Below are 15327 nucleotides of genomic sequence, written 5' to 3'. Positions count from 1 at the left end.
CCACAAATTATCACATAGACAGTAACCCACTGAGTATGGAAAAAGTAATCAGAGACCTGGGGACAAAAGTCGATACTGACCTCTCATTTGACACCCACGTTGCCAAAGTGGTTAGAAAGACTTTCTACCTTGCCCACCTTATCATGAAGGGATTCACATCCAGATCAAAGGAGGTCATTGTACCCCTATACTCCTCCCTTATCAGGCCCATGATTGAGTACAATGCCCCATTTGGTATGTACCTCACCCGGCACTTGCAACAGCTGGAGAGATCCCAAAAGTACCTCACCAAGAGGATCAAGGGTCTCCAACATATGTCATATGCTGCCAGACTAAAGAAACTCCAGCTCTATTCAGTAGCATACCGCCTACTCAGAGGTGATCTGTACCTGACGTACAAGGCCATGTCCAATCAGGAATTGATGGACATGCTCCACCTCAAAAAATCCAAATCCATCAGAACCATGAAAGCTAAAGATTTAAACCTCAGCACAAATATGAATAGGACATGCTGGAGGGACAGATTCATAACTCAGTGGCTTCCCATACTCTGGAACAGAATCCCAGTTCATGTTAGGCAGAGCCCCTCACTGACTCTCTTCAAGAGAAATCTTGACGAGTGGATGGGAGATTGTAGGTTTACCCCGGGGGTCATCTCTGTGTCACTACTAGACAGAGGCACAGTATACTAATTCTATTATGTAAGGGGGTCTTCACTGTGTCACTACTAGACAGAGGCACAGTATTCTAAATCTATTCTGTACACTTTTGTACCATTACATCACTATGGCTAGGCTTATAAATGCCCCAGGGCAGATCGCCTAGTACTAAACTATGAAACTATGAAACTATGAATATGTTATTTCCTGATGGAATATGTTATTTTCTGATTAAATTAATTTAAAGAAATATATGTGTCTAGGGTATTTGGTCAAATTTAACATTCTTCAATGGGCAAAGGAACAAAAAAATTGGGCAAAGGTCAGTTCAAGAAAGTTTCAAAATAATCAGTTTTCTGGTGGAAGGGGACATTTTAGTATAATCAGTTTGGGTTCACTGCAACTCAGTGAAAGGAGAAATCCCCTTCACAGGGATCCACCATCCTCAGATTGAAAATTTAGCTGATTTACTGAATCTCAGAATTCATCTAAATTTTGTTTTCCCAAATGTCCTGTTACCAAAGTGCAGACAATGAGTAAAATTCTATTAAACACGTCTCACTGAACTGCACCACGACCCTTATGAATTAACACATTTACAGTAATAAAATACATAATACTCTAAAGTCACTAATAAAGTCATACAGAGCCACTTTAATGGGAAGGAAATAAAACATATGATGACCATAAACCTAAGCACCAAAATAACTTTAGAGAAGAGAGAAATAACAATCAAAAAGAAAAAAACAAGTGTATACCCTCCTAAACATAAATAAATGGATGCATAAATTCAAGTTTTCAAACTTACTTTACCCATTTTAGGTCTGGGGAGCTGAAGCTTATCCTCCCAAAAAAAAAAATTATAGAAACAAGGCTGGAACCATTGCCATTCAGGATACCAGTCCACAGCATGGTATAGAGGTTTGCACATCCACATTTGCACAGATGCACGCACTCATGCTCACATACATACCATACACACACACACACTCATACACACACAGACACACACACACACACACACACACACACACACACACACACACACACACACACACACACACACACACACACACACTGAGGGAAAATTTAGAATAACCAGCCAACCTTCCAGCATGTTTTTGAAGTTTATAGGTTCATAGGTTCATAGGTTCATAGGTTGGTACTGGGCTATCTGCCCGAAGGCATATATTAGCCCAGCCATGTTGTGTGGTATTCACCGCCCCTTTAGTAGTTCCCTAGATCCTTGTACTAGCAGCTAGTACCCTTGGTCCCTATCTAGTAGTGCTGTTGGTGTGATCCCCGGTGTGAACTTTCTGTTATCCATCCACTCATCAAGGTTTCTCTTGAAGAGTGATAGTGAGGGGCTCTGTCTTGTGTAGATCGGGACCCTGTTCCATAGTAAGGGAAGTCTCTGCGAGGGGAATCTATCCCTTCAGCATGTTCTATTCATTATTGTGTTGAGATTTCTATCCCTAGAGCATGTAGCTCGAGTAGATTTGGTTTTGCTAAGATGGAGCATGTTCAACAATTCTGGGTTGGACATGGCTGTGTACGTTAGACAGAGATCGCCTCTGAGAAAGCGGTATGCAACAGAGAACAGTCTTAGCTTTTTCAAACGTGCTGCATAGGGCAACTGTTTGAGGCCAGTAATCCTCTTGGTTAGGTACCTCTGTGGTCTCTCCAGCTGCTGGAGATGTCTAGCCAGGTACATTCCAATTGGTGAGTTGTACTCAATAATGGGTCTGATGAGGGAAGAGTAGAGGGACACCATTACATCCTTAGATCTTGATGTGAACCCTTTCGTGATTAGATGGGTCACATAGAAGGATTTTCTAACCACTTTGGCAATATGGTTATCAAAGGAAAGCTGACTATCTACTTGGGTCCCTGGATCCCTTATTTCTTCTTCAGATTTCAGGGCATTACCTCCTATGTTGTAGTTTGCGGGTACTCTGTTTTTTCAAAACGGGATTACTACGCATTTTTTTGCATTTAGCTTGTGACCATGGCTTTGACACCACGCATCAGTCTCATTTAGGCCCTTCTGGAGGATCTTCATGTCAGCCGGAGACTCTATTATAGCACCCAGTTTGCAGTCGTCCGCAAACTTAGTCAGCCACAGCCCTTCTGTGCTTGCCTATACTTCTGAGAAGTATATGCCAAACAGGAGGGGCCCCAGGACAGAGCCCTGAGGCACACCACTAGTTACTGGTCTGGATTTGGACATAGATCCCACTACTCTTACTTTATGTGATCTGTGTGAGAGCCATTTGCGATCCATCTTGTGATGTAAGGGTTTATGCCCAGGCTGGTGAGCGTATCAATAATACCTGAATGGGGAATGGTGTCAAATGCTTTAGCAAGGTCAAGGTAAGCCGTGTGTACCTCCTTTCCCTTATCTATAGCCTGAGTAACTGTCTCAAAGAAATCCACCAGGTTCAGGAGGCATGATCTGCCCTTGACGAAGCTGAACTGTGTGGGGTCCAGCGACTGGAGGTTCCCAATCTCTCCATTTATGAGTTCCATAATGATTTGCTCCATAGCCTTACAGATCAGACTGGTCAGGCTTATTGGTCGGTAGTTCCCAGGGTCAGTTGTGGCCCCACCCTTGTGTAGCGGGACCACCGTTGCCGTGCGCCATTCTATGGGCACATATCCTGTGTAGAGGCTGAGACTGAACAGGGTATTAAGATGCGGGGTTAATTCCTTTTGGAGCTAGCATATAACACAGCCTGGGACACCATCTGGCCCCATGGAGGCAATGTTTGTAGCTTTAGACAGAGCCTTGTTAACCAATGTATCAGTAATAATTGGACTTACACAATCCCCTGGAATGGTAATAGGCCCTGCAGGTGTGTGTGTGGGGGGGAATTTGCACTGAACCTGTCAGCCAAAATGTTGGCAATGTCAGAATGGTCAGTGTATTTTGTTCCATTTTGTACCAGCTCAGAACAGACCTGAGCATTGCCATTTAGGTTTCTGATGTAGCCATAGAAGGCCTTATGAAATGAATTATGAAATTCAACAAGAAATATGAGATCATGAACACTATATACAGGTTCCACAGTTAGGTTTAGTTAGTGATCCACACTTGCATAGATAAGTCTAACCAGGAAAAAATGTGCCATAAATAAGAAAAGCGAGAGAAATGAAAAAAGGGAAACTGAAAGAGCTACACTGAAACATCTTTGCAGATACTCTGTATATAGCTGCACCAATAGGTTTGATAAGAGAAACTGTAACATATTTGTATATATACTTCTGAATATAAACTGCATTCTTCATAGGCTTGAAATGTGAGACTGTAACCTGTATGTTAATACAATATGTTTGTGCATATACTGTAACTTGCTTGTCTTTATCTGTTGTAAGTTTGGAGCTTTTCTCCCCAGGCCTCAGCTGAAAATGGACGTGTATCCAGTTGGACTAGCTGGTCAACAAATGTAAAATAAATAAATAAATAAATAAATAAAATGAAATCAGGTCATGTTGTAAGACAGCTGTGCTAACTACCACTCTACTGTGCCAATTAGACATAAATTAACAAATAAATAAATAAACAATTAGCTCTATATTAAAAAACAATAAATAATCTAAAATTCTCACCCAGCAGAAATAATAATGAGCTTTCTTTTCTTTTGAGTCCTTGAAAAACAAATCAAACTTCATTAATTTTTTTGACATCAGGAAGTGTAAATTGAACTATATGGGGATAACCCCCTGTACCCCGTAGCAGTAAGGTCTTTAGCATCCCATTCCCCCTAATTTTTATATACCAGCTGCACTGTTAGCTATTTTGAGGAATAGCGAAAACACCCACTTGACTTACACAATGCAAGTCCACACAGTTTTGCCAAAACACTATAAACAGAAATCAAATAAATGCCACTCACATGCACTTGTGTAGATAAGTCTAACAAGGAAAAAAAATGTGCAATAAATAAGAAAAGCGAGAGAAACGAAAAAGGGAAACTGAAAGAACTACATTAAAAAAACAATAAATTGCATAGGAAAAGAACTTCTCCTTTTGGCTCTTCCCATTAGGGGTCACCACAGAGGAACAATGCTCTGCAGAACTATTGACAGTGGAGTTTTATGGTGCTGAGTTGCCAGCCTGGTGCCTAACCTTCCACAGAAGGCATAAAGACACACACACTCACACCTAGTACCAATTTAGAGTGTCCAATTCACCTGCAGCATGTCTTTGGGATGTGGGAGGGAAACATTATTGATTAAAACGACACAAATGCACAAGAGTATATAAAGCACATGGTAGAAATAATAAAGAATATCCTTTCTTACACCATAGGGCTACATTAATCCATACAGAGGAGCAACGCACTGTAGCAGTTAGTTCAGTCTGAATGTTTAAACATCTGCTTGCCTGCTACTTCGTGAAGTTCAGTGCTATAGTGGAACACCTGATACACCTCTGTATCTTCACAGAATCTCAACAGCTGCCAGAGTATACCTAGCATAATTCGACACTTCAGATAGAATTACTAGATACTACTGATTATGCAAGGCATTTTGCATGCTACCAGATTACTATGTTGTAATAATGTTTGTGATCTACAGTGTGACCCAGCAATGTGAAAAGAAGACTGCATACTTCTGCTGTAAGCAGAAGGGTCATTTACTGAGGGTGTGACAGACTGAATCTCAGCACTGTACCTCAAGCCACTAATGCATGCCTACCTCATGAAGACAGGATGAGAGGGAACATTCAGCCACTGAAACTACTCTGGTTGTTCACCATTACATTAAGGCGTGCAGCTGTGTGTGCGTGTGCATGTGTGTGCATGCGTGCGTGTGTGTCTGTGTGTGAGTGTGTCTGTGTGTCTGTGTGTGTGTGTGTGTGTCTCTTTCTCTCTCTCTGTCAGTATGTTCTGTGGCTAGTAATGGCCAAATTAAAAAAAATATCGAATACAAGACACCAAAAATAAAATAACCAAAATTAGAACACAGATACATTTATTATATCAAACTAAAAAAGGTAAATATCCTCAACACATCATTCAACTGTAATGTTAGTTTACTTCAATGTTAGAAGGCAAACATTTAGAATTATACATTTCTATGTGAAATAAACCCAAAATTGTAGGACAACGGTATTGTGCATTGAAACTTCTAAATCCTCAAGATGACATCCACAAGCAAGGTGAAAGGACCCACATGGGTGAAACAAATTAGGCCATACTACCTGACCATCTGTAATGAGGCTCAGGGCTAACAAGCAAGTAATATTAGAGACCTAATCTTTTACATGATCAAACTACTATTAGGCAATCTGAGCAGATGCATTAGTAGTTTCTCTGTCTACTAGGTCTTCTTTCTAGAGGAATAAGGCAAGCTTCTTTCGGTATCAAGTTGTTTTTATTAGATTGTGAGTGCTTTCATCAAACATTACTTTTTCAAACATACACACAAACAGATTTAATATGTAAAAACAGAGTGAGCATGAGCTGTGAAAGCTGCCTGATGCATAAAAAGCATGAGAAACATGGGTGAAAAGTCCTTCATGATATGTAATAATAAACAAGATGAAAAAGAAGGGTGCCATGATTAATGATATATACAGAATTTGCAGCAAGAGCCACTACTGTGGTGAAATATGTAAAATGTAATAAATGAATTTTCAAACTAAATTAATTCAGGTGATAGAGGAAATCCATTAACATTTGTTGTTTTGCGGCATAGTAATTGTGGAAAAGGTAAACACGATTAAGTGTGCAAGAAGACAGTATCCAAGAGAATTCAAAACAAGAAAGTCAGTCAGAAATCTGAGCAAAGACATTCAAAACGTAAACAGCAGTGTGGACTTTAAATTAATTTGTACACGCATTCAAATCTTTGAATTACAAAGAAAGTAAATTGAAGCTATCAGTGTAAAAGTGTAGATTGTGTACGCATTCTGATCATTATTTGAAACCATTGAGTCAGAAAGTGTAAAACCTACTGCTGGTCATCAGGCAGTTAATCAAGGCTCTGAACACCATCACTGGAGGTCATTGGTGTCTTGTAATGTCGGCTTGACACAAAGCGGTGCATTTTTATTGCTTTCTCCCTCTCCTCTGAATGTGAATGAATTTTGAGTTGGCATATTTATGTCTATCTATATACAGCTCTCTCTCTCTCTCTCTCTCTCTCTCTCTGTCTCACTCTCTGTATATCAATATCTATCTATCCATTTATCTATCTATATAGTTTTAGAGTGTGGGGTCTCAAGGGTGTTGCTATTTTGATCTGCAACTTCCCAACGTTTTATATATTTTGGGGTCAAATATTCACATGTTGATTAAATGATGTGTTTATTCATCACAAACCCCCCCCAAAAATGGTCATGTGTAAATATAAGACTAAAAAATACAGGATTCATTTTCAGATAGATGAATGGAAGCACCAACTATATTTGTTCATTTCAGCTGGCAGAAGTTAATTCATAGTAAACCTGTACAGAGTGATGTGCCACCTATATGTTTGAAAAATTATTTACTGGTCTGGATTGTTTTTCAGAGTTCATACTATTCAGATAGAGCCCTCTACATTACCAGTAGCACATAGTCCATGGACAGTTGAAGTACCCCCAAGGAGCAGAAATTAAAAAAGCTGAAGAAAGTGGAGAAAGAGACAGATAAAAATCTAGTGACTTGTTGGATAACATAATTCCTCTTGAGAAGCCAGACACAGATAGTATATGCTCAGACCCATAAAAAGTTAATACAAATATTTACTGTTTCAGTGGATGAACATTATCCACTTTGTACAAATGAGGAGGTAGGTTTTGCTATACTTGATACAGTATATTTTCCACTGCACCTGAAGATAATTAGACATTTTAGCAAGTTAAAACATGTGTTGCAGCCTGTTTTATGTGATGTTTTTACTGGAGTTTATGTTTTTTTTTGTTTTCCTCAGTGGGAGTTTCCAGCATTCTGTTAATTAATTTTAGCAAATTAAATTTGATGAAGAAATATTCAAACTCTGTACATTTAATTTGTCTATAGGAAGATAACAGATTTATTACACTTTCATTTGCATCTCATCAGTGCCCAGAGTGCATTATGGTAAAAGAGAGGATCAAGTGTAAAAATCAGAGTTATAGAACTGAGTGAGATTCCTAGGATCATAGGAAGTTAAAAGGCTATTGGCCTTGAGGCCTTTATAAGCCTAGCCAAGAGTTTAGCCCATGTTTAGACAAGTCAGCAACCAAAATCCCTGTCCAGCAGGGACACAGGTGGAATCCCAGGGGTGAATTTTCTGTTTCTCATCCAGTTATCCAGGTTGTGCTTAAAAAGGGATTAATAAATGCTAATTTTCACTTCCATGTATTCAAACCCTGCACATATTGCTCATGTACACATATATATCAGTGGGTCTACCTGATTTTGTCGAAATCCCAATTCATTAAATCTCAATTCATTGACACTCAAAATATTGAAATCGCACTTCATCGAACATTTTCCCAAGGTAAATTACTTGTGCGAGATTGTGAACTTTGCCCTTTTCCCAAGTGTAGTGCAATCTCGGAGTTGGTATATTTAGTTAGGGGGGTACGGGTGCACAGCTCCCCAGATTGGGAGGGGTGGGGATGGCAATGCACCCCCACCACCTGGGTGGGTTTGGGATGGTGTGGTTTAGGTTTTGTTTTTTTTTTTTTTTGGGTAATTGGTTACTTACCATGGAAAAATCTTCCTTGTTCTGCTGCTTTGATGAAGCGTGATTTCGATATTTTGAGTGTCAATGAACTGAGAGTCGATGAAGTAAGATTTTGACAAACTGAGAAAAATCCATATAAATATGTGTTGTGTGTGTGTGTGTGTGTGTGTGTGTGTGTGTGTGTGTGTGTGTGTGTGTGTGTGTGTGTGTGTGTGTATGTGTGTGTGTTGTACGTTTATTACACTTCCTCCCTCTGAAGTACTGGTAATGTCTGCATTGTTTTCTCAATCCTTACCTATTATAATTTGCAATTTTGCATGCTGACATTGTTATTTACTTACATTATACTGTACACAGATGTTTCTGTTGGATCATCCAAGTCCCAACTGCCTGAAGCTCTCTGTCTCAAAGCCAGTGACTGAGGCATCTTATAGCTTGCACAGGCTACCATTTGGGCTTGAACCTGAGTACATGTTTGGGCAAGAGATGACAACCATGTGGACATACTTGAGATGCTGCACCTCTTCCAAACACAGTAGCTGAGTTCAAGCTAGGTAAGTGTAGCAGTTGTGGGGAGGGGAAGGGTGTATGGGTTAAGGGGTTGAGATAGTGATTGAGAGTGGGATTTAGGTTTAGGTTTAGGGAGGGGGAGGTGGGAATTTTAGGGATAGGGAATGGTAGGGGAGTTTTGGGTTAGTAAATGATGAGGGACATTAGGTTTTGGGAGTGAGAAGAGAGTTTTAGATTTAGGGAGGAGGAGGAGTGGAGTCCAGGGCTAGGGAGCATGATAGTGGAATTTTAAGTTTAAGGATTGATCAAGCAGTTTAGGTTTAGGGAGGGAGGAATGGCATTTTAGGTTTAGGGAGCAATACCCATAATTAGAATTAAGAAGAATAAAGGGAATGCTTTGGTTAGGGTTAAGGACTGGATGGAAGTTTTAGGATAAGATTTAGGGCTCAGGTAAGGCTGTGCAGTTTAGTAGGCTTGGATGGTCAGCGGGCTAGTTATTTAAGTAGGATCGAGCTAGTGGGAGTTAAGGCACTTGCCATTTAGAGTAAGTGGCAGCAAACAAGTGTGTGGTGAGCTACTGCCATATGAGTATTTGGAGTGACTTGTTTTGGTAGCTTTGATGAAAAAGATGATGATGATGATGGGTTTTTTTGGCTCTTTCCTTAAGAAAGCCAGTCTTTTACATGTGTAAACCACAAAATGGTAGGTTCAAGAAAAAAATGCTTCTTCCCATAGCATATTACTTTCAAGATACTGAAGTAGGAAATGAAAGTATTATCATAAAGTAACTGCCTTTGACATGTAAGGTCAGTTTAGATGATTGATCTCATCCAACTTAACCATAGCAAACAGCTGTAGCCGAGACAGACAAAAACATGTGTAGAGCCACGTATCACTTGTACCAAGATGTGCATAGTATGCAGTCTAAAAAAATGTTGCTGACATGGGTAAAAACATGTAGTCAAGCATGCACCATTTGTTTCTAAAGATGCACAAAATGTAAATATGCTCAAAAAATGTTTTTTTTTTTTCTGTAGGCTTATCAGGAGCAGTGATGGATCTGACTTTAATAAGCACAGAGACCTCACTTATCTGTACCACTTCTGAGTGGAACACTCTAGACTCAATATCAATTGGAAGATCCCAACACCTTGAATCAATAGCCTCATCATCTTTGACTACCCAGCCAGATTATCCTGTAGAAGTGAGTGAAGATGATAAAAGAGGTTGTGCTAAGAAAATGCTGTGGAACAGTGAAACCAAAAATGAAGCCCATTCTGGTGTTTACTACTGTGAGGGACGAATGAAAGACAAAGTCACACGAATATATTTATTGAGGATATCTCAGCAAGGTATTTTGTTTTAGGATTTATTTAATAAATCTGTTCATTTTTATGCTTGCATTACCTTTGTACTTGAGTCACATCGATCCTCATGCATATCATGACAGCTGTTATGTCTCTTCCCTATTTTTCTTAGCAGCTTATCCCAGAAGTGTATGTTCAATAGGTGAATTACCCATCTCCTTGGGAAACGGAACTTAATTGTTAGAGTGGTCAGTAATATCTTCTCTTCTGTAATATCATTCAATTGCACTATTCTGGAGGGCACAATATCTAGTAATACCAGAATACATCTGCATCACATCTGCCATACCTCTTTAAATGCTGCCACATTATTTTGTTTGGCCTCTGGCCTCCACCAGCAGTTTTCCTGGGAGGACTATGCCCTTCAGACTTGCAGAGGTGAGCAAAGTTAGGGGTGCACCATTCTATCCACTTGAGTCACAAGCATCTAATATGGGTGTCTTGTATTTGGACTAAGGTTCATAGGTTCATAGGTTGGTACTAGGCTATCGGCCCTAAGGCCTATGCAAGCCTAGCCATAATAATTCCCTGGAAATTTCTTCCCACAATATTTACTTCTCTGGGCCCCTGTCTAGCAGGATGACTGACATGATCCCCGGGGGTGAATTTCCTATCTCCCATCCAATCATCAAGGTTCCTTTTGAAGAGGGCCAATGAGGCACTCTGCTTTACATGTATGGGCAGTCTATTCCAGAGTATGGGGAGTCTCTGGGTCAGGAACCTATCCCTCCAGCATGTTTTGTTCATTGTGATGATAAGGTTTAGATCCCTGGAGCATGTGGCTCTGAGGGATTGGGATGTCTTCAAGTGGAGCATGTCCAACAGCTCAGGGTTTGACATGGCCTTGTATGTTAAGCAGAGATCACCTCTGAGTAGACGATATGCCACAGAGTATAGCTGGAGTTTTTTTAGACGGTCAGCATATGGCATCTGCTTTAGGCCTGTGATTCTTTTAGCGAGGTATTTCTGTGGCCTTTCCAGCTGTTGCAGATGTCTTGTGAGGTACATACCAAATGGGGCATTATACTCTATAATGGGTCTAATGAGGGATGAGTACAGTGGGAAAATGACCTCCTTTTTCTGGATGAAAAGCCCTTAGTGATGAGTGATAAGGGTCTATTAAGGCAAATCTCATTTTTCTTTAATAAGTGCCTGGAGGAAATTGACTATTAATATGCCATGTCTGAGGTCTGGCATCTCCAGGCCAAACATGCTGCAGTATGTCTTCAAAATTAAAGAAAGTATACATTAAAACTGGAACTTGAACTACAAGTTAATGGATGTGTAGAACACAAAAAATGAGTGACTGTACTGGGCAAAAACCTGCGATTGCAAGGAAAGCAGTATTTCATTAAATCAATGACTACTAGAAGAAGGTTATCTGCTGTTATGGAAATCATCCCATAAATTCTGCTTTCATATATCACATAAAGAAGAATATGTAAATTTTCTAGTGACCTCCATAGACCATATTACCATAATATCATAATAGAATATGTATGCTATAGTTTGCAAAACAAATATATGACTTAAGAAAAGTATGTATTTTAATGAACTAGGTTATGAACATTCCCACATTGTCAATCCAGAAGGGAATGCATACAGTCGGTCATCAAAATGGAGCTTACAGTTTATCCAGTCATGTGGTACAAAGTGATAATGCCTTAGTGTGCCCCAGATGACCTGTGTTTGAGATGTAGCACTGGAATTGGAGGATCCAGATGGGGGAGGATGGGAGTTAGTAGCTAGTGTCAGCTCACCAGTGGTAGGGTGATGGAGGAGGCCTAGGCAGTTGCAGTGTGAAGAGCCTGGTGAACTCCATGCTGAAAGCAGTACAATGCTTGGTTGGGAGTCTGCACATACACACATTCAGCCACGTGTCTCTGGTGTAATTGTGGAGCTCACAAGGCTGCTGTGGCTGGTGGGTGTTGGGGCACACTCTCCGGCTGTAATAAGATGGTGCACCAGTGTCCTCGAGCTGGTCACTGGCCACAGATGTGAAAGTGGTTGAGCCTGGTGAACGATAAGTTGGGTCTGGAAGACCCAGTGAATGAGGAAGGAGCTAGAGGTAGCTGATGGTCAGTGGCAGAGTGGTTAAAAAAGTTGGAATATATAGCTGGATAAAACAAGAATTACCCGAATATGTAAGTAAAGGAGTCTGATGGGGTGTTTGGAAGACTGAGGTAGTGGATACAGTAAATATGAATTAAGACATAAGACTGACAGCTAATCGATGTACAGCAAAGCAGTAACCTTCTAAAAAAAGACAGCCACGTTAAGAAATATTCTAGAAGCTGATGCTGAACAGGCAACGGAAAGGAGTGTAAATACAAACTATTGTAATGAAATTGATCCCATTTAGCTAAGATAACATGAGTGGTTCTAAGAGAAGACAAATGTAACAGTATTAAGTATCTATGTACTAGGCATATTAAGAAGAGTGTCTTCATTTGATAATATATTTATTTTACAGACACGCCAATATTCTTATTAGTAGCTTTGCACATGAAAGAGATATGAGGGGAGTAATCTTAAAAAGTAAAGGGTCATTCAAAAATATCTATGTAAATTGGTTATCTCAGGGTTCACAGAGGAAGCCTGTAGATATAAAGCATTACATTTCCCACTAATTTACTGTAGCACATTCTGATATTGTTCATATTTTAACTATGCAGTTGGTTAGTTCTAGATAATTTGATAGAAAGGAATATGGAACATAACAAAATTCAAAGATTATGGGAAAAAAAATTGGTATATGTACAGATCCAGGATAGCAACTGATGTGGTTATATGACCCTACAGAGTTGCTTGTAACATTCTGAAAGTTTCCCAAAATGTCATGCACACTGCATAGAAGAAGAAGGAGGTAAACAGGAAACAAATGATCAAAATGGGTGGATACAGTGAAAGATGGAACAACAAACTCCTGCTATATGAAAACCTTCACCTCATATGTTTAGTTTTGAAATCAACAAAACAAAATGCTATAGATGCATGAAAACCAACAAGTCCAAAATATATTGTAAATATGTGGAGAAGTTTTGTTTCTCACATAAATGTGGAGGAACTTGTAGTTAAATATAAGATTAAAAATAGAAAGGTGTGATAAGCTGATTGCTTTGCATTGCTGCAAATAAATGAAATGTTAAAAATCTTACCCAAGTTCGTATTACACTGCAAGCACTAAGAACGGTAAGCTATGTGAATTTAAACAAACTATTTAAACGAGCAATGCATTCTGACTTGCCCAAAATATAGCTGACCCCAGATACCACTCCATGTAGTATTACAGAAAATCCTGACATTTTCCAAAGCTTACTCACAGTTGTTCTTGTTAGCTTACAGATCTGCTGTGTCCATCCACTGGGCTACACTGTTCTGTGTGTTACTGTGTCCAGCATTTTCACTGTGCATAAAAAATAGTTCAGGATTCAGTAATAGGCTTGTCCACAAATGGTAAGGCTGCAGCAAAAAGGACTTTTTAGCATGATTGCAGAAACCAGTGATTCAGATACACATTAGCCACAGTAAGAAAAGACTTCATTATCTGTTGATTTGCATGTCTCTAAATTGCTCAGTGATTACAAGGGCTAACAAACTGAAGGTCATTTCAGTTAAAATGTTCTGTTGAAAACACTTTCAGCCACAGGATAGGATTTCCTTTTCTTCACTTTTGTGTGACTTTGAATTAGGTATATTTAAGTTCACTGGGCTGCCCTCCCCCCAACTTGAGGGGTGCACAGTGGCTTGCCTCCTGTCAAAAAACAAAAAATTACTCTGAGGTTCACTGGTAGTGTTTTCAGTAAAATAGTTTCTCTGAAGTTGTACTCTGCAAAAGTGGCATCAATTTATGAACCTGACTCCATTTGATGTAAACATATGAGGGTAAAAATGTTTTGGTTCCACGTTGCCCCAGCCCCTAGTCCAGACTACTAGTCTGTTACAAGTCAAAAATTGCCAAGGCCACTAAAATAGCCCCAAAAGGAAACAAGTGCTGTTAAGCTAGTTTCAATATAGTCGCAGTTTCAGCCTCTGAATTAGTGTTTCATCTGAATACTCACCAAAACCTACCATTACAGGTTGTCATACTGACAATAACAGACCTCCACAGAGGTGCATTATTGGTAATTATTATAGAAACCAGCAGTGTCTTAACCATATACTCATTCACAGATCTGATATTTGTGCATGAATTTCAAGTTCTAGGCAGCTCTAGTTTCAGACACACCCAGGTTTACTTATGATTGATAATTGCATATGGGTAAAAGAGGACATCCTGGACTGTGGTGCCATGACAGTGCTACTTCTGGTAGAGGACATTACTCACAGTCATACTACACAACTACCTCTAGCCATGGCCATGCTACTACCTGTGAGACTCCTAGGAGAGGTAGCTTCAGTGGACAGGATTATGCAGAGGATGCCTGCACATCTTTCATGCATTCCCTGGACCTGTCCCAATGAGGTGGGTACAATGCTGCAACGCCTGCTGAGGCTGTGTCCCACCATACCCATATGCATGCACACACACACACACACACACACACACACACACACACACACATACACACACACACACACACACACACACACACACACACACACACACACACACACACACACACACACACACACACACACACACACACACACACACACACACACACACACACACACACACGCACACGCACACGCACGCACACGCACACACACACACACACACACACACACACACACACACATGACCAATGTCCCTTCACAGAGTAATTACAATAGTCCCCTGTACTCCCACTTCAGATCCACACTGTACAACACTTTTTTTTCCATTTCTGTAGCACCCACACATTTTCCTGTAGAAGACATTGTCTATTTATGCTCCTCCCCCACCTGTATAAATGCTGATAACTGTGCACTGCCCTTTGTACTTTGTTACTTGGGTTGCCTATGTCTGATGCACCTTATGGCCAGCCAATACATGGGTAAGCACAGTCTGGCTGTAAGTTTGAATGCACCACATTTACTGCAGTGCATATTCTTTACTATGGGTGAAAGCTATATGCCAGCTGCTGCATCTTTGGCAGTACCACAACACACTGCACCTTCCTCCACTTAGCATAGTCCTCTCCTGT

General features: G+C 40.1%; 1 protein-coding gene across 1 annotated transcript in view; it reads left to right on the top strand.

The window, feature by feature from the left end:
* TEK (TEK receptor tyrosine kinase) overlaps window positions 1-15327 on the top strand; it is a 767861-nt gene that overhangs the window by 226582 nt on the left and 525952 nt on the right. Inside the window, exon 2 of the mRNA XM_044061437.1 lies at window positions 9869-10183. Within this exon, the coding sequence (XP_043917372.1) occupies window positions 9869-10183 (315 nt within the window). The remainder of the gene's footprint in view (window positions 1-9868; window positions 10184-15327) is intronic.

The sequence above is a fragment of the Protopterus annectens genome, chromosome 2.part0 (assembly GCF_019279795.1).
Source record: "Protopterus annectens isolate FY-2018-M chromosome 2.part0, PAN1.0, whole genome shotgun sequence".
NCBI classification, from domain to species: Eukaryota; Metazoa; Chordata; order Ceratodontiformes; family Protopteridae; genus Protopterus; species Protopterus annectens.
This window is presented reverse-complemented; position numbering and strand designations above follow the sequence as displayed.